The 21443-nt window shown below is 50.3% G+C and overlaps 1 protein-coding gene across 5 annotated transcripts in view; it reads left to right on the top strand.

The window, feature by feature from the left end:
* The first annotated feature begins 5513 nt into the window (after positions 1-5513).
* Positions 5514-21443, top strand: part of HNF1B (HNF1 homeobox B) — a 52306-nt gene continuing 36376 nt past the window's right edge. For 2 of the 5 annotated variants that reach the window (XM_028520233.2, XM_036033647.1), the window contains exons 1-4: positions 5514-6010; positions 10496-10695; positions 15396-15582; positions 16980-17215. In XM_028520233.2, coding sequence (XP_028376034.1) covers positions 5667-6010; positions 10496-10695; positions 15396-15582; positions 16980-17215 — 967 coding nt within the window. In that variant the 5' untranslated portion in view covers positions 5514-5666. Of the gene's footprint in view, positions 6011-10495; positions 10696-15317; positions 15583-16979; positions 17216-21443 lie in introns of all 5 variants that reach the window. The other 3 variants (XM_028520232.2, XM_036033645.1, XM_028520234.2) reach the window with 3 other exon arrangements.

Raw genomic sequence — 21443 nt, 5'->3', positions numbered from 1 at the left:
AATTCCGATATCCATTTGTTACCGCCTCACTGCTCCCTGCAAAAGGCTTCCCACACGGTAGACACTTGGTGCTGTTTGTCGGTGGACTTGCTCCAGAAGCTGTGCGTTTAGAAGGGAGGGCAGATGAATGGAGACAGGGAGCCCCCCGAGCACTTGTGTCACCAAATCCTTCTTGTGCCAGCCCCCCTACAGGGTGTTTTTCTGTGTTATCTAATTTAATTCTTCCAATAACCCTATGGGGTATGAATTCCATCATTATCACCATTTACATATGGCGATCATATAAAGACTCCAAGAAATTAAGTAACTTGCCCAAAGCCACCCCCTGCTCCACACACATACCCCTCCCAGAAAGCAGGGAGTCTATTTGACTCCAAAGCTAGGATTTTCCTAGTGCTCTATGCTGTATCTCTTCGGAAAGCCGTTTCTCCTCCTTGAATCTGCTTCCTCATCCCAACGATGAAGGAAGGGGCGAAGTGAGATGCCCCTCGGGTCCCTTTCAGATTTGTTTCTACCTACATAGGTGCTGTATCCAACAGTTGACAAGCTGGGGAGCCTGCGGGCCAAATCCAACCAACCATTTGTTTTTATAGAGTTTTATTGAAATACACCCACAGGTTTTCATTTTTGTATTGTCTATAACAGCAGAGTTACGTACTTGTGAAAAAGACTGTGTGGCACATAAAGCCTAGACTAAGTTGCTATCTGGCACTTTGTAGAAAAAGTTTGCCTGCCCCTGGAATATATGGGTCTGTAGATTTTCATAGTGATAAGCTGTGCATGCAGAATGAAAAAGAATCGGGGGGGGGGGGGCGGTCACACATCAGCAATAACAGTTGGGAGGGAGGGAGAACGTGGCTTCCATCCACTCTTTATATTTTACACTTTGGAATTATTCAATTTACTCTCTACTAAGCTACAACGTACAGCAACATGCACAAATCCTAAATGTGTAGCCTGATGAGGTACCCACCATCCCAATCAAGATATAGGACTTCCCCAGCACACCAAAAAGCCCTCTCAGGACCCATCCCTATGACTACCCAGAGGGAAGGTTGATTTTAACTTCTATCACTTGGGTTAATTTTTCCTGCTTGTTAATTTCATGTAAATGAAATTGCACAGTATATACCTTTCTGTGTCTGGGAAAGATATTTGACAACTTCATTGCTGACAACTTGGAAAATTGAGAAGTACAACTAAGGAAACAAAAATCAACCAGAAATAATCCTTTAGGCATTTATTCAACAAGTATTTTATTGAGCAACTGCTATGTTTCAGGCTTTTCTCTAGGCATTGCAGAGGAAGACATGAAATGGTTCCCGCTCGTGGAGCTTACTGTTTGTGGTGTATTTTTTTTTTAATGTGAAAAGTCCCATGTGCAGAGCTACACAGAGGTCTAGCCCGAGCTTCTTGGAAGATTGGCCCAAAGGCCTAGAAATGCACATGCTGGCAGTTTAGGACTATTGAGGAATTTTGAGTCATAGAAAATTTAGGGAAGTGAAATTTATTAGGATGATCATTTAGTAAGTTATGTAATGTCTAATCACTGGGGTGTACACTTGAAACTAATATGATAATGTGTGTCAATTGTAATTTAAAAAAATAAAAAGATAAGTTTTAAAGAAAAAGCCTGGGAACTTAAATACTCATCCAGAACAACTGGCCATTTTTCAAATGCAGGATGAGAGACCCAGAGGAAGTGCTCACAGAAACCTTTGGGAAGGTGGAGTCATGCCCCCCACCCCCGCCCCCCAACACATTATATCCAGAGCTAGAACTTTAGGCTACTAATGCTATCATCTAGAATGATCTCCAGGCTGGCACTGCTCTCTAACAATAAGGCCCCCAATCTCCTTCAGACCAGGACAGGGCAGCATTTACGTTTAACTCTAGGGATGATTTCATTTTGAGGCCTTCTAGAGCCTGTCCGGAATCAATGAGAAAGTCTCAGCGCCTGGAGTAGCCGTGGATGGAGGTGACAGGCTCTCCTTGCTGTAAGCAAAGCAGGGTTACCATGGAAAGTAGGAGAAAGACTGTGGGCACAAGAGCAAAAAAAGAATGAATATCACTTATCCTGCAAAGTTGCAAGAGAGGAGAGGCTCCGGGAACCACATTTGCCAGTCTGTGAGAATTCCAAGGTGGTGCTTGGATAGCCTTCATCGAGTGATAAGCCAGCTGATTTTAAATTATCTCACATCAGGGACTGCATCTCCCATAAAAAAATCTTGGGATTTGAACTGCAGATTCATTGTTTGAGTAGGAGAAACTAATATGGTCTCTTTAAATTCAGCGACTCTTAAAAAAAAAAAAAGGCTGGGCATCAAAGAGCCCAAATCTATCAGCTGCCTCACTTCCTGTTGTGTTTTCACAATGTGCTATGTGTGTCTTCTTACTAAACCTTTGAGCCTGTCACACTCCAGGAGCCTGCAGTTACTAACTCATTTAACCTTCACAGAAACACAGATGAATGTTACCATTTCCCACCTAAGGAAACTGAGGGTGAGAAAGACTATGTAAAATGCCCACTTCGCTGCAGAGCGGTTAGGCAGATCTGAGGCCCAAACTTAGGTCTGTTTGATTCCACATCTACCCTCTCTTCTCTGCTCTGAACCTTCATAGACTCCCCCCTTTCAACTTCCCATCTGCCACAGCAGTAAAAGCTGGAGATCTCTCTCATCCTAAAGCCCTGTTCAGGCAATCCTAAGCCCCAGTCTCAGCCTTTCTACTCACTTGCTCCAAGCCACCCCCTTAAAATGTTTTATTTTCCCATCTTTAAAATAGTCCTGCTGTATCATCACCACCTTATCTTATATGAAGTATAAACAGAGAGTATTTTCACTGTACTCTTGTCTCCTCTGCTTAAGGTAAGTTTAACCAAAGGGCTTTATGAGTCAATTCATTTAGTTAGCATTTCTGACTCACACCCTGAAGCACTGTCTGCTGGGGTGCTTACACTTTTCTTTTTAAATTTCCATGCGAAGGTGCAGGTGTTGGGTCTGTTCACAGATCTACAGTGGCAGTTACCTGGTGAGCACTCGGATTGCACTAGGAGGAGTATACAAGGTAGATCCAGGTGGGGGGGTTACAGGAAGTTGCTGGATATAAACAGATCACCTGCAAGACTACCTGGATATTCATAGGAAGTTTCCCTAAACTTTGTTAAACTTCCTGTATGTTCACATAATTTGCTTGGGATGGGGAGAAACGGGTTAGCCGCCACCTGAAAGTTGAGAGAAGGAAGCCTGAGAGTCAGACTGGGCAACAGCAGTTGGAACTACAATCAAAGCTCTGTTGTTAAAAAGGAAGTGGCTTTCTAATGGGTTTTCCCAGCTAAACACAGAAACTGACCTTCATTACACTTGACTTCTTCTATCATGACAGCAAGCAAGAGACAGAGAAAAAGAGATTGCTCTCTGGGACATTGCCTCTCAGCACTTCATTTTCCTGGTTGAGGCGAGCCGGGTAGGCGGAGAGTGTTTTCCCGGTGCGCTGAATTGTGAGGGGCAAGGACCTGCCATATGTCACAACAAACTAGAAGACAGTAAGGTGAAATGAAGAAACCTCATCTCCATGAACTTATTACCCTTTTCTTAGGGAGAGACTGGAGAGTGCAAACGTTCCCCAGGATTCCATGCACACAACCACCTTCCTTCCTTTCGGCTCCTTGCACCTGTGGGCCAGGCGTCTGTGGCAGGTTCTGTGTTGAGAGGCTGCCTCCCTCCTTAGCAGCCCGACCGCATCGGGCACACCAGGAGGACCAGCCCTCGTACACCTAGATCTGACTCTGAATCAGGCAGATTGAGAGCTGTTGACCCTTCCTCCTCCTCTCTTCCCGAAACTAATCCCAACTTCCTCCCACTTATCTGTTAAAGGTGGGAAAGGTAGAAGAATTTGCTTAGAAGCACCTTCGCAAATTCCCTGTGGTTTCTGAATTTTTGTCCCCAATCTCCGAGTCCCTCCAACCCCAGCGCTGGATCTGCCTGATTTTGAGAATCCTAAACCTCCAGGGGGTTAGATTTTACCACTGGAAATTGGCTTCCTACCTCCCCAGACTGCAAAGTGTGAACGCTATTATTAAACTAAAGGGTTTCACAGATGGTCTCATTCAGTGCATACAATCCCCCTTCTCCTGCACTATAGGTATCAATATTTTACAGGTGAAACTGAGGCTTGGGGGGGGGGGGGGAAGGGGTGTCCTGGGCTGCAGGAGCTATGGCTTTTGTGACCCGTGGATAAAAATTAAAAAAAAAAAAGCAAGCCCGTTTCCCTCTTTCTCCTGCAGGCCAGGATGGGGTGCCCTCGGGACCCTTTCCTGCCCTCTCCACGCCTCAGCGAGACGCAGGTTGAAGCTCCAATAGCGCCGCAAGGCTCCCAGCCTCCTTCCTGGCCCCTGCCGGGGTGGAAAAACGCTCCTTTCCCTCCGCGGCTTCGTGGATGCCGCCTCCCGCCGCTGCCGCTGGGACCTCGCGTCTGCCGAGTGCGGTCCCAGGCTCCGGGGACCGCTGGGGTCCTGGGGCTGCGAATAAACCGAAAGTCAGAGGGTCGGGGTGGGACACGCGGCTGCGACTGTTCCTCCAGGTGCACACAGGCCAAGCCTCGCTTTCACTGCTAGAAAGGAGGTCCCGAAATCGTAGTTTTGCCGGGAAAGCGGAGGCGTTTCGATATTTCGGGTTTAAACTGCAGAGCATGGCCCAGGAGTCCAGCTACCCCGCGGCTTGGCTCAGCTCGCCGCCGGGGCGGCCCAGGTGCCGGCGGAGCTCAACTTCGGCTGCTCACCCCCGGGCCATGCATCGGCCTGCGCCTCCTTCCCGCTCGCCTTCGCTCGGACGCGAGGTTTCTGCAAATCCAAACCGCCGGAGCTGGTTGGCAGGGCTGGGGGTCTGCAGAGTGGTAACAGCCCGAGTGGAACTAAACGGGGTCTCTGCAGTCCGCACTCGCCCCGCCTAACACCCCCTCTTCCGCCAGGTTTCGGCGCCGCTTCCCAGGCGGTCGGCATGTGCGCCCGCCCGGCTCCCCCGGCCCGGCTCCCCCGGCCCGCCACCCGCGTCGGCCGGGACGCCGCCTCGCAGGGCCTCTGCTCTCCGCTCCTCCTCCGTCGCCGTGTTCCAAGAACACCCCAAGGTCCTCCAGCTCTCACCTGAGCCCCGAAGCGCCGTTTCATCTTCTCTCCAGACCGGAGCCGGACCTGCGGCCGGTGGAAAAGCCCCGGGGCTTCCACACTAGGCTGCAAGCTACTTGCTCAGTAAGTCCAAAGGTCAGCTAAAGTTTGGCTGATGCACAGAAGCACTACAAGAAGGCCTGCAGCCCCTGGCGTGAGCACAATGGGCCCTGGCAAGCCCCGCTCCGGCCCGGGTCTCCCGCTCGCCACGTCTGTCCCTCAAACTCTCCCTCTCTCGATTTCCCCCCTCCCCGCGATCATTTGCATCTTGCCGAAAGCCAGGCCCTCCCCGCTGATTTGCATATCTTATATGGCCTAATGGTGGCGATCATGGCCAGTTAGAAGTTTTCTGACTTCTCGGAGGAGACTCCGGGACCCCAGGGAGTAACAGGTGTCTGGAGGCTGAAGGGTGGGGGGCTTCCTGGACTTGGGGTCCGCTTGTGAAACTCCCCACCACCCTCTTCTCTCGCACCCACACACCCTCTTCTTTTTCTGTCCTTGGAAAATGGTGTCCAAGCTCACGTCGCTCCAGCAAGAACTTCTGAGCGCCCTGCTGAGCTCCGGGGTCACCAAGGAGGTGTTGGTCCAGGCCTTGGAAGAGTTGCTGCCATCCCCGAGTTTCGGGGTGAAGCTGGAGACGCTGCCCTTGTCCCCCGGGAGCGGGGCCGAAGCCGACACCAAGCCGGTCTTCCATACTCTCACGAACGGCCACGCCAAGGGCCGCTTGTCCGGGGACGAGGGCTCGGAAGACGGGGACGACTATGACACACCTCCCATCCTCAAGGAGCTGCAAGCGCTCAACACCGAGGAGGCGGTGGAGCAACGGGCAGAGGTGGACCGGATGCTCAGGTAGGTGCCGGCCGAGGTGGGGAGTGTGCGCCGGACCCCTCGAGCCCCGGGCCTTGTACCTGAGCGACACTGCGCCCGACCACTCTCGCCGCGCCTGCTTCCCACCGTGGAAGTCCCCCGCGGGGGCGCCCCCCTTCTTTTCCCAACACCTGGACCCCTCCCAGTCCCTCAACCGGGCGGCCCGGGGCCCTGAGGCTTCATCTCCCCCTGCCCAGGATGGTGTCCCGGGCCGGGGGGCCCTCCCGGCAGAGCTGGAGCTTGGCCTGGGAGAACCCGATTTGTGGAGCTCTTTGCCTGGAGGTTTGCCCACGCGGCTGCAGTTGCGAGTGGGTGCAGTGAAACAGCGGCGGTTTTTCTGCTGCTCGGGTTGCCCAAGTCCCAGGTCAGGCATTTCTCCCGTCCGGGAAACCGCGGGCAGTCCTACGGCCAGCCGTCCTGCTGTCCTTTGCAGAGGGACAGGAGACACCTGGGCCGGGATCTGGGGCTCGAGTTCTCAGGTGGGCACTCGCATCTGCAGCGCCTGTGCAAGGCCCCAGAATTATCCGGAATCTCCTAAACAGGTTCAGATTTGCAAAGGAACACGTTTGCTTGTTGTAGGGTCAGGGTGGACCCGCAAGGGGCAAAAGAAACCACATCTCTAAGCAAGCGAGGGGCAAATGCGGCTCAAACCCCAGTTTGCAGAGATCTGGTCGCAACCTGGGAAAGGAGGGCGTTTCTGGATTTGGCTGCTGACACCCCGGCGTACCGGGGGAATTCGGACCGATGGCGGGCGGTCTAGCTCCCGGTTCAGGATCGTTTGCTGGGCCTACGAGACCGTCTTAGGGCTTTGACAGCTGGTTACTAGTTATTAAAGAAGCCGAAGGTTCCCTTATACTGCACGTTGCTCCCGACCACTTTGCTTCAGGACCGAGCCCCTCGCGTGGCCTCGGACACTTCAGTGCCGCGGCTTCGAGGCAGGGCCAGGACCAAAGTCGCGTCCCTAACTCAGGCAGCCTCGGTTGCACGCTCGCAGCAGCGATTTGGAATGGTATATGACCTTGCATTTGAATTTGCGATCTGGGGACCCGGCGGCTTACTCTGTAGCAAAGACAATCAGGGGGGACTTCTAAATTTTTCTCCCAAAAGTACTTGGCTACAATTCGTGGGTCTGAGGTTCTCCCCTCGTTGTTCGCCAGCGTCGTGGCGGTCTTTGCCGCGCCGGGGTTCGGGTGCAGGAAGGTGAGCGGGATCGGAAGGAGCAGAAGGAGCTGCTGGGGCGCCGGGTGGCCCGCGGGTGGACCGGGGCCTGGTGGACTCACCGAGCTCGCGCCACCTGCCCCTGGGGACCCCGGGGCCGAGGCCTATCCACCTGGCCCCAGGCGCCCACTTTCTCGCTGGGCTTTTGGAAGATCTGGGAAACCCGGGCGACCGCCCTCCGCACCCAGCCCCGCGCCGGGCTGGACGCAGCACCGATGTAACACAAACTGCAGCACGTGGAGGTAGGGTGTTATTAATTTATTCCTATAAATCATCAACAGAAAGATACACAAAGAGTCGTGATTAGGTTGAAAAGAGAGGCGGGTTATTCATTGGTGAAGTTGTAAACGCGGCTTGGAGGGGAAAGGAAATCAAAACGCAGACGCGGAGTCGTACGCCGCTCCCAGCGCACACGCAGGTGTTTCGGGGCGCTGTGGCCGAACCCCCGGCTCCCTGCCCGGGCGGCTGACACTGGCAGGCCCGGCGGGTGGACAGCCCTGTCCCGATCTCAGAGCTCAACCTTCCGCCCTCCGAGAAGCCCCAGCTCCCGCCGCGCAGAAAGGAAAGGGGGCCCAAGACCCTCGCTGGGGTGGAGACGCAGGACAGGCCCCAAGGTTTCTCTCCCCCTCCCAACCTGGTACCGCCTTCCCTCCCCCACCCTCGGGAGCGATTGGACTTTATTAAAGTAATTTTTCAAGAAATTGCTAACGGTTCCCCGGTCGCTGCGCAGTCGGCTCGGAAGCGCCAGGCACAAGCACTCCAGTTTTGCCCACCCAGGTCTCCTAAGGCACAAAGAAAGGAACAGGAAAAGTCACTTTTTGGAGCGCCTGAACGCACCTCCTAGAGGAGAAAGGGAGGTCGAGGGCTGCGTGCTGCCGGCCCCCGGCTCCAGGTCAAGCTGGCCTCACTCGCCGGCCTCCAGGCTGGCGCGCCGGGAGTTTGGAGAGTCGACTCCTGGCTAAGAAGCCAGAGTCGAGGCTGTGCGGAGGTTCCGGGCGCTTCTGCCCGCGGGCTGCGCAGGGATCGGCTGAAAAGGAGAGCGCTGGGCGGACGGGCCTGCCGCGCCCAGGTCGGGCGTCTGACACCTGTGCTCGGAGCACAATGGCCGTGCGCGCTGCTCCTGGTCCGTGTACTCAGCGGGGTTGGGAAGACTAAACACGAGGTGGATTTTCAAACTTCACAAAGTAACCAGTGCTCCGGGCTCTTCCTGGTGAATACGCGTAAATTCTGGGGTCAGAGAGCCGTAAAGGTGTAACTACGCCATCTTATCCCCAAGTCTAGCCCTTGAATGCGGACTTCAAGTTTTGCTAAAGTTAATGAGGTTTTCCTGCCCCCACTTTTTTAAACCTTCCCAGTTGTTGAGCTAATTTGCTTTTTGCACAGAACCTTGGCTCTTAGAACATTCCACTATGTCGCTAGTTTTCTTAGAACACAGGTTAAAAAAAATAAGCAAAACAAAAATAACCAAAGATTCTGTTAAAGCAGTATTAACTTTTAAAATGCAAATACTTTTTCTAACTTTAGACTTTTCTGTCTGTTGAAAGTGTTTTTCTCCCCTAAAAATATCTGTGGAAATATTCGCCAGAAATAAGTTTTTAAATGATGTTCGATGTTTACATGCGTATGTCCAAAATGTGACATTATTTTTCTCTTACTAGGTGACTTCTCCATATTTGAAACTACCACGTTTTCTCTCTCTCCCTTCTTTGTTGGTCTTGTTACTTCATTTTCTTTTATTACTTGGTAGTGCCTTTTTAAACTCTTGAGAAGCTCGTTAACTTTTAATTAATTAATCTTAAAGGCTTGCATTTCTCAAAATGTCTCTTTCACAAATTTAATATCAAAGAACTGCCGAAATTATCAAATGCTTACAACATACCTGTTTAATTATAGGTATTAATTAATTACAGGGTTTTAATTCATTAAGCAAAATTTATTCTATTTGACATATTATAGGCACCATTTATAAAGAAATTGGTTATTTAATTTGCAACACTACATCTGTTTTGACCTCTGCTTTCTACTGCTTTTTATTGTTTTATCTGGAACCAATTTTTCCCTTCGTTTTTTTCACATTCTCTTGGGCTATTATATATATCAACATACAGTAAAGAGATGTTGCATTTTTAAGTTAAATATGTAGCTGCATTAAACAAATAGTATATGTGGATGTATTGCTTCTTAAACACTTTTTTCTATACTATACATTATTTAAATTTTTATCTTAAATGATACCTCTCAGTTTCAAGTCACCTATTCAACAAGCAAGAAAAGATATCAACAAATTAGAAAACATTTAAAATAAATAAAATTCAAAGGCATCAACACATTGTTCTAAAGGAGTTTTTCATACCTGTGTTTATGAGAAATGAAAAATTCTCATTCTCAGCATTTCCTATCTCCAGCTTAAAATTTAGAATAAAACTTGCCTTCCAGATACTCTTACCTTATCAAGGCAGAAATGTAACAGGAAAACAAGGCATTGGGGATCATTAATATCCATTTAGAAATTGAAAGTATTTGTCCCCATTAGGTTTTATTTTGGAGGCGTGGCTGTGGTGAATTTTTTTTTTTTTTTTTTACTTTACCTGCTTGCCTCAATAGAATGATTTTTCAGTCCCAGGGAAGAATGTTATTGCACTTCTCAAAACTTTTCTAAAATTCTGAAAACCATCTAACATTTGGCTGAGAATCCTCCTTGCATCTCAGGAGGTGGATGTATTTGTTTTACTCCTATTTAATAAGATAAGAAACAGACACCATTCAGAAGGAAAATGATGTGAGTGAGGTCAACGTAAATTTAGAAACTCATGCTACCCCTCATCCATGTAGGATCACCCGGCGCAGCCCCAAGCCAATGCTATCTCCACTCTCCAACGGGACTCCTGCCTTCTAAGTCTCTCTCATTTTAGGAAAATGAAGGAAAGCAATATCAAATAAAACAGAATCTTTCCTTTCCGCTTCGTGCTGACAGTGCTTTCCCAATCCCAAAGCCAGGAAGTCATCTTCATCTTTCTCCTTCTAATCTCAGGAGAAAGGGTGGCATGTGGTATAGAGAAGCTTTCATATAGTACCACCTAGGTTCTGTTTTGGCCTCACATCTCCCCCAAGGATTCAGTTTAGACAGGTGAAGAAATAGGTGAAGATCAGAGACTTGCACAGAGTTTAGGTAAGACCCGTAGAAAGAGAATACTCCTCCCCAGACATCTTCCACCAGCACCCTAACTAACCACCTGTTTATCTGTGTAGCGAGGACCCTTGGAGGGCTGCCAAAATGATCAAGGGCTACATGCAGCAACACAACATCCCCCAGAGGGAGGTGGTCGACGTCACGGGTCTGAACCAGTCACACCTCTCACAGCATCTCAACAAGGGCACTCCCATGAAGACCCAGAAGCGTGCTGCCCTGTACACCTGGTACGTCCGAAAGCAACGGGAGATCCTCCGACGTAAGTGTTTTAATCCCGCCTCTGCCTCAACCTGGGGTGACCTTTGCCCTGACTCTGACCCCTGTGGGATACCTCAGTTTTCCCTTCATCAAGAAAGCCTGCATAGCACTTGGTAAATATAAGGAGGCTGGCAGGTGGATTTGGTCTTTCAGTTGGTGTATGATGGATTAGCTTATATCATTTTCTTTTTCCATGGTCCCTTCCTACCCAGCCAGGTGTTTTGACAAGTCCTCCAGTATGTGAAATTTACCTTGAATTTTTTGGTTCCTGCTTTGAACATCTTTCTCTTTGAAACTAAGCAGGTAACAGGGGACTATCATCCTCAAAGTAAGCAGAGCAGCTCCCCTTGACTCATTAAGAGCTCCCAAAGAAGGCATTTCATACTGATCAATAATATTGATCACTATTACTGTTATTTTTCTCCCCTCTGGAAAAAAAATATTTAAAAAATAGAGAACATTTGTATATATACATATATTCACAAGCTGACCCTGTTATTTGTGGGTGGGGGGAGGGTAGTGGTGACTGAGTTCTACAACGATTTAAGGTATTTACGCACATTTACCAAAATTGGTAGAGTTTGGGGACCTCAGCTGGTGACCATTTCTAATGAAGGAGCTGCCTTTGGCCAAGGCAGGACACAGTAAAAGTGTCTGCCTTTGGAGCTCTGACCAATCAGTCCTGGCCATTCTCGTTCTCGTCCCCGAATTTCCTTTCTGTCCAAAGATTCCTTTCACCCAAGAATACTGAGAGATTTTTGTTTTGAAGTCTAGGGAAGTTTGAACTTCATTTGATTGAACAGAGTGTGAACGACATACTTTTTTTAATTTTAGGAAACTACACTTTTAGCATTATACTTGAATTATTTCGGTCCCACCCTTTTCCTAGGAAAATATTGTGGGTTACTCTGTCTTTGTCAAAATAATTGTCACCATCACTTTCTAGGCTGGGTTTTCTCCCCTGTCTCTGGGAAGCCAGTTTTTAAAATCAGTTTTATTTTCTGGCACACACTGCCCCAAAGTGGTTATTTCAGCATTTATTGTCTCAGTGTGTGGGGACTGGAAAGGCCTTCAAGGTGAAAGGAAGGGTTTTTTAGGCATTCATCTCGTATCCTGGTCATTTGCTCTTTTGTTAGAAGCATCAAATGGATAGATTAGTAGCAGCAAAATGAGAGAGCTCTTCGCTGTTTGGGAAGGGTCTGTGGGTGGGTCCACTGTCTGCAGTGAGTAGGCCTGTAGGAATTTGGGTCTCTGACATGAAACAACACTCTGTAATTCCTGAAAAGTCCATCATCAGGATCCAAGCCCCACGTGTCATCTTTTGTTTGAGCGGCCTCTCTGTGTTCAGTGGGAGTTTCCCTCAGAAAGGAGAGGGAGGCAGGAAAGGCCAACTTGGAAGCTTCTAAAAAGACAAGTAGTCCCAGAAAATTTCTCAAGATATTTGAGAAAGGACGTTTCACAAAAATTTATGATAGCCTCTGCAAGGGATTTTAAAAAAAATTGTTGTTGTTATTCAAAGTCAAATGAGACATAAAGCTTAAGAACTTAAGAAACATTTGTTCATTCTATAACTATTATATGGGCTCCTGTTAGGTGCCCAGCACTGTGCTGGGCTATGGGATACACAGGTCCTTTTCTCCAGAGACTTACAACCTAAGGAAGGGATGAAATGTTTGAATAAATAATGACAACTGCTTTCTAAAGGCCATTAGAAAGGCCGTTATAAAAGTATGTACAAGGGACAGCAGAGGAATTGCTAAACTGCCTGGAGACATCATGGAGGGCTTCCTAGAGGAGGTGACATTTGAACCAAAGTCTGATGGATGAATATACCATACAATCATGAGATAAAAAGTGAGATAGGAAGTGAGATAAATAAAAGAGGGAAACAGTGAATGGGGCAGGAGGAGGGAGAAAGAAGGGGGAGAATTTTAAAAAGGTATTACTTGATAACAAATTTTCTTGAAGAAATATTCATGAGCCCTTCTACACACATAGAACCTCCTTGTCCAAGCCAGCTTCTGAGCCTATAAAGAGACTGCTACTGAACCCAGCTTCTCCAAGTTAATTTTTCAGCAGTGAACATTTTCTTTCTCTTCTTACCCACCTGCCTCTGCTGCCCAATTAATCCAGACAGAAGTGAAAGAGAGTTGGTGGTGGCTGGAGGACATGGGGGAGTCTAGTTCTTCAAAAATTGAGAGAGGCCAGGGCCAAGGTCCTGAGGTGGGTGGGGCCTAGATGTTTCTGAGCACCTACAGGCAAGTCACCCTGGCTGGTCCCAGCAGGCTCTGGGTTCACCATGCGGGCTGCTGCGGCCGACAGATAGGCAGCCTCCACGCAGTGGGTGGTTTTGTTAACTTCACACAAGTCACATTTGAAGGTTTTGTAGGTGTATTGTTTGTGATTTGCTTTTTAGTGACAAGTGGCTAGACAAAAGCTGCTGGCTAGGAGCCTTGGGGTCTGTAGGCTGAGTTCGCATCCTGGCTTCTTGCCCCATGTCCGTCCGTGTGACTTTGAGCCGGTCACTTAACCAGCCTGGACCTCAGTTTCTCCATCTGGAAAATGGAGATAGCAATACTTGTTGAAGGGAGAGGATGCGAGAATTAGATGAAGAGACACATTTAAATAACTTTGCTCATATCTCACCATAGAAAGGGTTCAATACATGTTAACTTGTATTATATCCGTTCACATCAAGTGAAGAACATCAGATTGATCCTGGGTCCTTGGACTTATCCATACTGGCTTTGCCTATTATTCATGGTGATTCCAGAGGGCCACAGGGAGACACAGAGACAGACGGCCACTGAGCAGGGGACTTCTGTCTGCCCCTCTCACTGAGTGTCCCTGAAGTAGCTGCACTTAGGTTGCTGCTGTGAAGACCAAATGCTGTAGGAGATATGAAAGCCCTTTGGAAAGTATAACTTCCATAGGAATTTGGGTCGCCAGCATCATCCTGACTAGAGGTAGACATTCTAAAGATATTTAGGGCCCCTTAGGTTTTCACCCAGTCCCATTGCACAGCTGGGGAAGCTGAGGGACCAGGGAGTTTGCTTGGCTGGGGCCCTACATTACCCTGTTGAGCCAGTGACCTCCTACCAGTGAATCTGGCAGAAACCTCCTAAGGTATCTGAAAGGATTATTGGGAACCAGTGAAAACGGAGCCTTAAGTAGCCTGAGAATCATCCAAAGTGGGTGGGACCCAAATAAAAGGCCCCAGTGGTACGTTCAGTTCGTCAACCAGGGAGACTGCTTATTGACTTGGCTGGTCAACAACTGGTTAAACAGAGCCCGAGATCACCTGCAGCTGGGGCCCTTTGTCCAGGAGCATTTGAGCCCACCGTTCCTTGTGATGGACCGAAATGGAAATTAATCCCTAGACTGGCAGTATGTCTCCCATTGCTGGAGGGGTATAGAATGGAGGACTGTGAAGTAGGGTGTTGTTGAGGGGATTCAAGAATTAAGTAGTGGCCTGACTTTGAACCTTGAAGATTTTGGATCCAGTTGTTTCTGAGACCTGTGGGAGCGACCTCAGGAATCAAAACCGAAAAGCATCAAGGTCCAGAACAGAGGGAGCAGGAGTTAGGAAATGAATCTGCTCCGCGTCCTCGCTGAGCAGGGGGTTTGGCCTCTGTGCCTGTTCATCTGTACAATGGAACCAATCTCCCCAGTGAACCCTGCGTCACAGATGGAAGGAGGAAAACAACAAAGCTCTCTTCTTCCATAAGTAAACACCGAAACCCACTCAGACCTGACAGGCTAGGGCATCACCACAGGGAGAGGTTCAACCACAGTGTGTTGGGAATCATGATATGCTTGGATCCTGGGGACTGGACAGGCAGGAGGCACTTTCCATTTGCATTTATTTTTTCTCCAACTCATTATATGTCACTCCTAGAAGAGCCCCGTGTTGGCTGTCTTCTGCATTTGCCATCTTTCAAATGTGTGGGTGTAGGACCTTTTCCTCATAAATGGACCCCTGGACGGATGGACACACACACACACACACACACACACACACACACACACACACCATTGCCTTTGAAATTGTCTGATATTTAAAGAACTACTTCTCTTTCCGATGCAAAGCTCCAGGTGGATTTATTTCAAAGTCGTGGTCAAAGCTTTGGGTTTGGGGTTTTTCTAAGAGCATAACATAATCATATAGATACCTAGGCTATATGAGGAGAGAGGAGGGATGGGGAGAGCTATTTTCATTCTCCGAACTGCAAACTGTACCTTTGAGTGGTCTTCCCCTAGACCCAAGATTTGGGTTAAGTTTCCCTCTTGACATCAAAATACAAGGCTTCAGGGTACAGAGTGTTGCTTCGTGTCAGAAGCCAATGAGCCAATGGAAAAAAGTAATAATAAATCGCTCCTAAAACAATGCTTGGCCACCTCTGAGCTCCTTCAAAGAAAGGAAAGGGGTGGCTTTGGTGGCATGAACTGAAGTGGGCAGTGAGGGGCCTGTCGTGAGCCTCCCCCCGCACCCTCTCGTACAATAACAGCAGGTCACAGGTGTAGGGGAGAGGAATAAAAATGTTTTTGTTCGTCTGTCTGTCTGTCTGTCTGCCAAGTGAAGGCTATAGACCCTATCAAATCTACTCCTTTCTCTTTTTTCAGAATTCAACCAGACAGTCCAGAGTTCTGGAAATATGACAGACAAAAGCAGTCAGGATCAGCTGCTGTTTCTCTTTCCAGAGTTCAGTCAACAGAGCCAGGGGCCTGGGCAGTCCGATGATGCCTGCTCTGAGCCCCCCAACAAGAAGATGCGTCGCAACCGGTTCAAATGGGGGCCCGCATCCCAGCAAATCTTGTACCAGGCCTACGACCGGCAAAAGAACCCCAGCAAGGAAGAGAGGGAGGCCTTAGTGGAGGAGTGCAACAGGTAATGCCACCAGAAGCACCCCCCAAGCAGGCGGGCGAGCACCTGGACCCGAGATCCATCCCCTCAGCCCTGGGACACCGAGACACTCGTTACCCAGAGACGTGTGGCTCAGTTAGGGTTTCCCAAAGTATGTTCCATCGAACTATAACTTCACATCATTAAAACACAAACGTGAGGGACATCACATGCATACTTCTTCTTAGGAAGTCATAAAGGCTCTGAGAAGTCCTGCAGTTAAGCAACCCACTTAGCTTTGTTGAACTCTTTTTTCCCTGGGAACTACCCCTGTGAACTATTATTCCAGAAGATACTCTGGAGAGTGTTGGTCTAAAATATGATGCCAGTGAAATGGGAGTCACGTGTTTGACCTTCACATAGACCAGGGAGAAACTACCCCTTAGCCACAGACTGGCTCTGTCCTCTCAGCCAATTACACATGCATGCATTGGTCCACAAGGAAGCTCAGCAGGAGAGCTAGATTGGTTGGATCAATTCAGTCCACTCCACCCATACACGTAATTGTAAAGAAAACTATTAGAAATCCTTGAGATCTCTTTTTGCTTCATTCCTGCCCCATCCTTCCTGACTCTAACAGCGACTTTCTTAAAATTCTGCTCTTGGCTCTGGCCAAGACCAGCGGACTTCCTCTCTCTCTCTCTCTCTCTCTCTCTCTCTCTCTCTCTCTGGCTGGACGGGCTCTGGCCAGGGAAGGATGTGGTGAGGAAGGCCAGGCCAGAAAGTAATCTGTGCATGTCACGGGGTCCTCAGGCTGTGTTCTGCCCCCGACAGCAGCCAGTGGTGTCTAAAAACTTCTCTCATCCCTGGCATTGGGGGTTCATCAGCAAAGATAAAACTGGAGACCAGCCATCTCTGCATGTCCTCTTTTATACCTCGCCCAGCCTGCTCTTTGGCGGGGCTTCTGCAGTGCAAATAAGGGATCTGGCTTCCCTGGCACCCTTTCGGGGTATCCAAACCCCAAAATACCAGAATTCCTTAAGAGCACTGTGAAGGGACTCAGCCAGCCAGCCAAGGACTTTGGCTGTTGCAGGGTGGGGAGAATGGCAACGTAAGGAGGGTCAGGAAGCCCGACCTGGACCTTCCCCCTGCATTGCTGGTCCCCGGCTTGCTCTCTTCTCCCTGGAGCCACATCAGAGCTAAGCCCTGGCTTCCAGGCAACAGAGCTTGCTTGGTACCTGTGCTCAGCCCCATTCCAGCCTTCTCATCAGAGAGCTACACGGGCGACTTTTTCTCTGGACAGCTTTTTCACACGCTCCCACTTTCTCCTTGGTCTCTTCACACTCTTACCCGAAACCACTGTGATTACTTGTTTGGGGCCAAGCACAGCCGGCCGCCCCCTGGCCACCGCCGCTCACCTTCTCCCCTTTACCCATTCTCAGGGCAGAATGTTTGCAGCGAGGCGTCTCCCCCTCCAAAGCCCACGGCCTGGGCTCCAACCTGGTCACTGAGGTCCGTGTCTACAACTGGTTTGCCAACCGCAGGAAAGAGGAGGCCTTCCGGCAGAAGCTGGCCATGGACGCCTACAGCTCCAACCAGACGCACAGCCTGAACCCCCTGCTCTCCCACGGCTCCCCGCACCACCAGCCCAGCGCCTCTCCTCCCAACAAGCTGTCAGGTAAGCGGGTCCTGGACCCTACTCCATGACCACCCAGCCAGCCTGCTTCTCTCAAGGATCTCAGCTGGCTCAAGATTTTTCAGAGGAGGAAATGCTTTGGGATGACCCAAGGCCTGGTGCCTCCTGTTACCAGAACATTCTCATGAAAAGAGTGTGTGGCCATGGTCAGGTTCCCTCTGAGTCCTTGCTCAGCCTGCAGGGAGCCCTTCACCCCCTTATTTTCTGGTCCCCCTTTTTCTCCCTCTGTGGGTCAGTGCCGCCATGCGATTGGACCAAGAAGATGACCTTGTTGGTATCCCGGGTCCAAACTACAAGCAGAGAGGTTGCCTGGCCATATCTCATGCCAGGGCTCTGTCCAGCTCCAGTAGGAGGAGCCCGGAGACCTCTGGGGCAGGGCCACTCTATGGGTGGCCTCCACTTGTTGGCTTCTGTGCTCTGCCAGAGTTAGGGTGGAGTCAGTCACTCGAAATCTTTGCAGTGATGAGTTGGCCAAAACCAACTGAGTACCATGTGTTACTGTGTGTTTCTGTGTGCCAGGCCCTGGCCCGGATTAGGATGCCTGTGCTGTGGGGTGCAGGCTTGTCAGGATGGAATCCCACATCTTCATTGTGGAAAAGCACCCCTATATGCTGACCTTAGTGTCCAGCATGTGCGGGATGAGCCCTTCTCCCCCTGGGGTTCAGTTCTTCCAGGAAAGCTGGCTTAGTAGAATGGGTGTGCTTCCCGAGGCCCGTTTGGTGGCATATAGACAAAGTGCGTTGTGATCTGCTCTGGGATCGGGCTTGTGAAAGGAGAGCCAAGCACTGTGTCTAACCTCAGGGTGGTTCTGAAACCTGCTCCTCCCGTCGCCTGCTGGTTGCCCTTCTGCTGGGAGAGGCTGAGGTCTGGAGCTGACCTAAGTGCTGTGTGGGGCACAGGCTCAGAGCCACCAGCTGGGTGGTATCCAAGCATTCATTCCACACTGTACCCTCACATAGCACAACCTCTTCAAGGGTCTCTGGGAGCCTGAAACTGTCCAGCATGAAGCCCAGGTCAGGGCTTGGAGCTTCTCTGGACCCAGCTTCCACTGAAGCCATGGACTCAGCCATGTGGGGAAAAAGTTGGGGTTACTCTTGAGAGGCAATGAAGCCCCCAGACCAACACTGGCCTCATTGCAGAGTAACTTAGCCCCTTTATGGAAATTCTAAGGAGGGTTCAGAGGACAGTGGCAAAGGGCTGGTGGCCAGCACCGGGCAGCACTAGAGCACTCGCTGCCCGCAGTGATCCATGGCGCTGGATCTGGGAGCTGCGGGGGGCGTGGCTGGGGCAAGGGGCATTATTGAGAAGACAATGGCTATTGTGCTGGGACTTGTGATCTCCACACCAAAGTCAGGGAGCCTGCAAGCCAAACAAAGGCCCAGCAGCTTTCTGACAAGCTGGGGTTGTGGTGAGGTCACCACGGAGGAGTCGTTAGCTTAGGCATTCGCGTATTGACAGGAGGACCAGAGAGCTGGGCTGGAGGGACGGCGGCAGGCCCCGGAGACTCGGCAGGGCCCAGAGACCCCTCTGATGGTCTGAGAAGGCACATCCTACTGGAAGTAGATTCTCTGGGCTCCCCAGAAGTCTTGGCCTTTTTAAAAATCATGGGATGTTAGAACTGGTGGGGATTTTGAAGAAGGACACTGAGGCCTGCCGATTCCCACGTCATACCCACTGAGTCCCAACACCATGCTGGTGATGAGCAGGACATGTGTCTCTGCCCTTGTGAGCTTATTGAGCCAGTCCCCAGAACAAGGTGGGAATTGAGGTCATCTTTGGGGGCTTCATGCATCTTTCTAGGGACAGACTGCTCTGCATAGAGCTGTAGGTGTGGGACACTGCTTTGTTTTGTTTTTTTTTTGTTCGCGATTGGCTGCTTTTCTGTCCACCCCAATTTTCACTCAGGGTTGATCAAGCTAGCCCTGGTCCACACCCAGGGACTGGATTCTCTGGGCTTAGTTTTGAATCCTGGTTCTAACCAACCAAGTAAATTCCCATGACTATGGTCTAGCCAATTCATGTAACTTCTCTGGGTCTGACTTTCCTATCTGTGAAATGGAGCAATGGTACCTACCTCCTCCGGTCTGTGTGAGGGTTCGATGAGAAAACGTGTAAACACCACCTTTCCCAGTAAACCCTAACTGCTGTCATTATCATTATTCTTCTTATTACCGAGGGTTATACAAGTGGCAGTGGACAAAATGACAGGCAGCAGAAAGCTATTGCCTTTTAAATTTCACACACCAGGGCCTTATTCTTACGAGACAGTGGGATGTGTCCTGGCCCTGGGCATGGCGGCGTAGGCAGCCCGTAGGCTGGTGCCTGGGGTGCAGGATGTGAGGATCAATTCTGGGGGTTCCCTTCTCAGGCTGCCAGGGCCAGTGGCACATGAACTATGACAGGGCTGCTGGGGAAAGTGTCTGAGACTAGGCGGAGAGCAGCCTACAGCCCCGTGCTCAGGGAAGGCTTTGGTCTGCAGGGCCGCCTGGTGCACTTCTCATCACGGTTTCCCTGACGAAGGTAGGGTCTCTTGGTGTCTAACCAGGCCCGTGGAGTAACTGGACGAAGAATACAAAAAGAGCTCTGTGACAGCGGAAGAGAAACCAACACTCAGAGTCAGCAGTAGCAACCTCTAGGGCTGAGCCAGGGAGATAAGGCCCCAGTCCCCTCACCCCGAACTCCCTTGCCTCCTTCCCCTCCAGACACCAGCATCTGAGCCAGGAGGACTGGAGGCACCTAAGAGACAGACCTTTCTCTTAAAGCCTCTTCCTGGAGAGGAAAGCGTCCCTTCGCTAACTGAGCCCCTTCGCTCCCAGCCACGCTGAGTGCGCTGTGGCCCACTTGCCCACGATGACCACAGTGTGACCCTGGTCCTGGAATGTCCCGCACAATAGGAGTGGCAGGAGGAGCACTTTGCCTCTGTCAGCGGCTGATTGGTTACAAGGTGCCCTACAAACACACTGTCAGCAGAATCAGCTGTTTTCAGCATTGCCCCTCCCGGCTTTACAATCACACATCAGCATGCAGCCCGGGGTTGTCATGGCTTTGTGTCCCTTATGCATGCTTAATTGACAATTAAGTTGGGGCTTTGAACCAGCCTGGCTGCCGCTGATGGGCCTTCATCTTTCCAGGGAGTGTCACAGGGGCACCCTTTGTTTGCTCTTCTTGGGGGCCTGCAGTTACTGTAGCAGGCTGTAGGCAGCCATTTATCTTCAGCCTGGAAAGCCTTTATCTGCACCCCCCCATCCCAACACTTGCCAGCAGGAGCTGTCCCTGGTTATAGGCCCCATGACAGCCCATTCTGAGGCCATTGAGCAGGCCCGGAGTGATGGCCCCTACCTCCATTCTGGAGCGGAATCAAGAGAAAGGCCCCCAAAAGGTCAGAGAGCAGGGCGGTGGCAAGGAAAAGGACTGGTTGGAGACTGGTGCTCGTATTGATCGGCTCCAGGAGGAGGAGGAAGTTGGCGTGGGACAGAAGTTGGGCTAGCCTTGGCCCACGCCGTGGGACCTGGCTGCGTGATCTGTGGTGGCCTTGCTCACTGCACCCTTTGCTCCAACCTGCAGCAAACTCACCTGGCCACCTCCGGCAAATCACCCAGCCACCTTGCAACAGCAAGGGAGGGGCAGAAGGTCTTCGTCAGCCTTCATTCACCCCACACCTAAGCTCCTCATTCTTGTATCACCTTGACAAATGGAGATCAGGGCTCATTCTCCCGGAAAGCAAGGGAGGCACCAAAGTGAGCAGAAGCCCTTCCAGGGTAACTTCCAGCTACCCTGAACCGTGCCTCTTTACCTAAGAGGAGTTGTTCTTTCCTGTCTCAGCTTGCTCCTCCCTCCCTCTGAGCTCTGGTCCTCACTCCCAGCCCAGGGGACTTGATTGCCCTAGTGGTCAGCTCAGAGTTTGAAACCCAGAACACCCTGCCTCCCCCCTCATCCCTTTTCACATCTCCCGAGTCACCCACAGGAATCAAACCCTGGGTCTCAGACAAACCAAACTCTGGGCTAGGATATCTGTGTGGTTGTATTGTTTTCCTTGGTGCTGAAATCCATGGGACCCAAGGAAATCTCAAAAGTGGCAATAGTTGTAACGCAGGGGAGTCATCATAACAGTTAGTGTTGGTGGAGCACTTTCTGGGGACCAGGCCCTGGGCCGAGCACCTACATGTATCATCTTTAATCCTGACAACAATCCTGACAGATAGAAACTGTC

This window comes from Phyllostomus discolor, chromosome 8 (genome assembly GCF_004126475.2).
Source record: "Phyllostomus discolor isolate MPI-MPIP mPhyDis1 chromosome 8, mPhyDis1.pri.v3, whole genome shotgun sequence".
NCBI lineage: Eukaryota > Metazoa > Chordata > Mammalia > Chiroptera > Phyllostomidae > Phyllostomus > Phyllostomus discolor.
The sequence above is the reverse complement of the archived record's forward strand: the minus strand, read 5'-3'. Positions and strand labels throughout refer to the sequence as shown.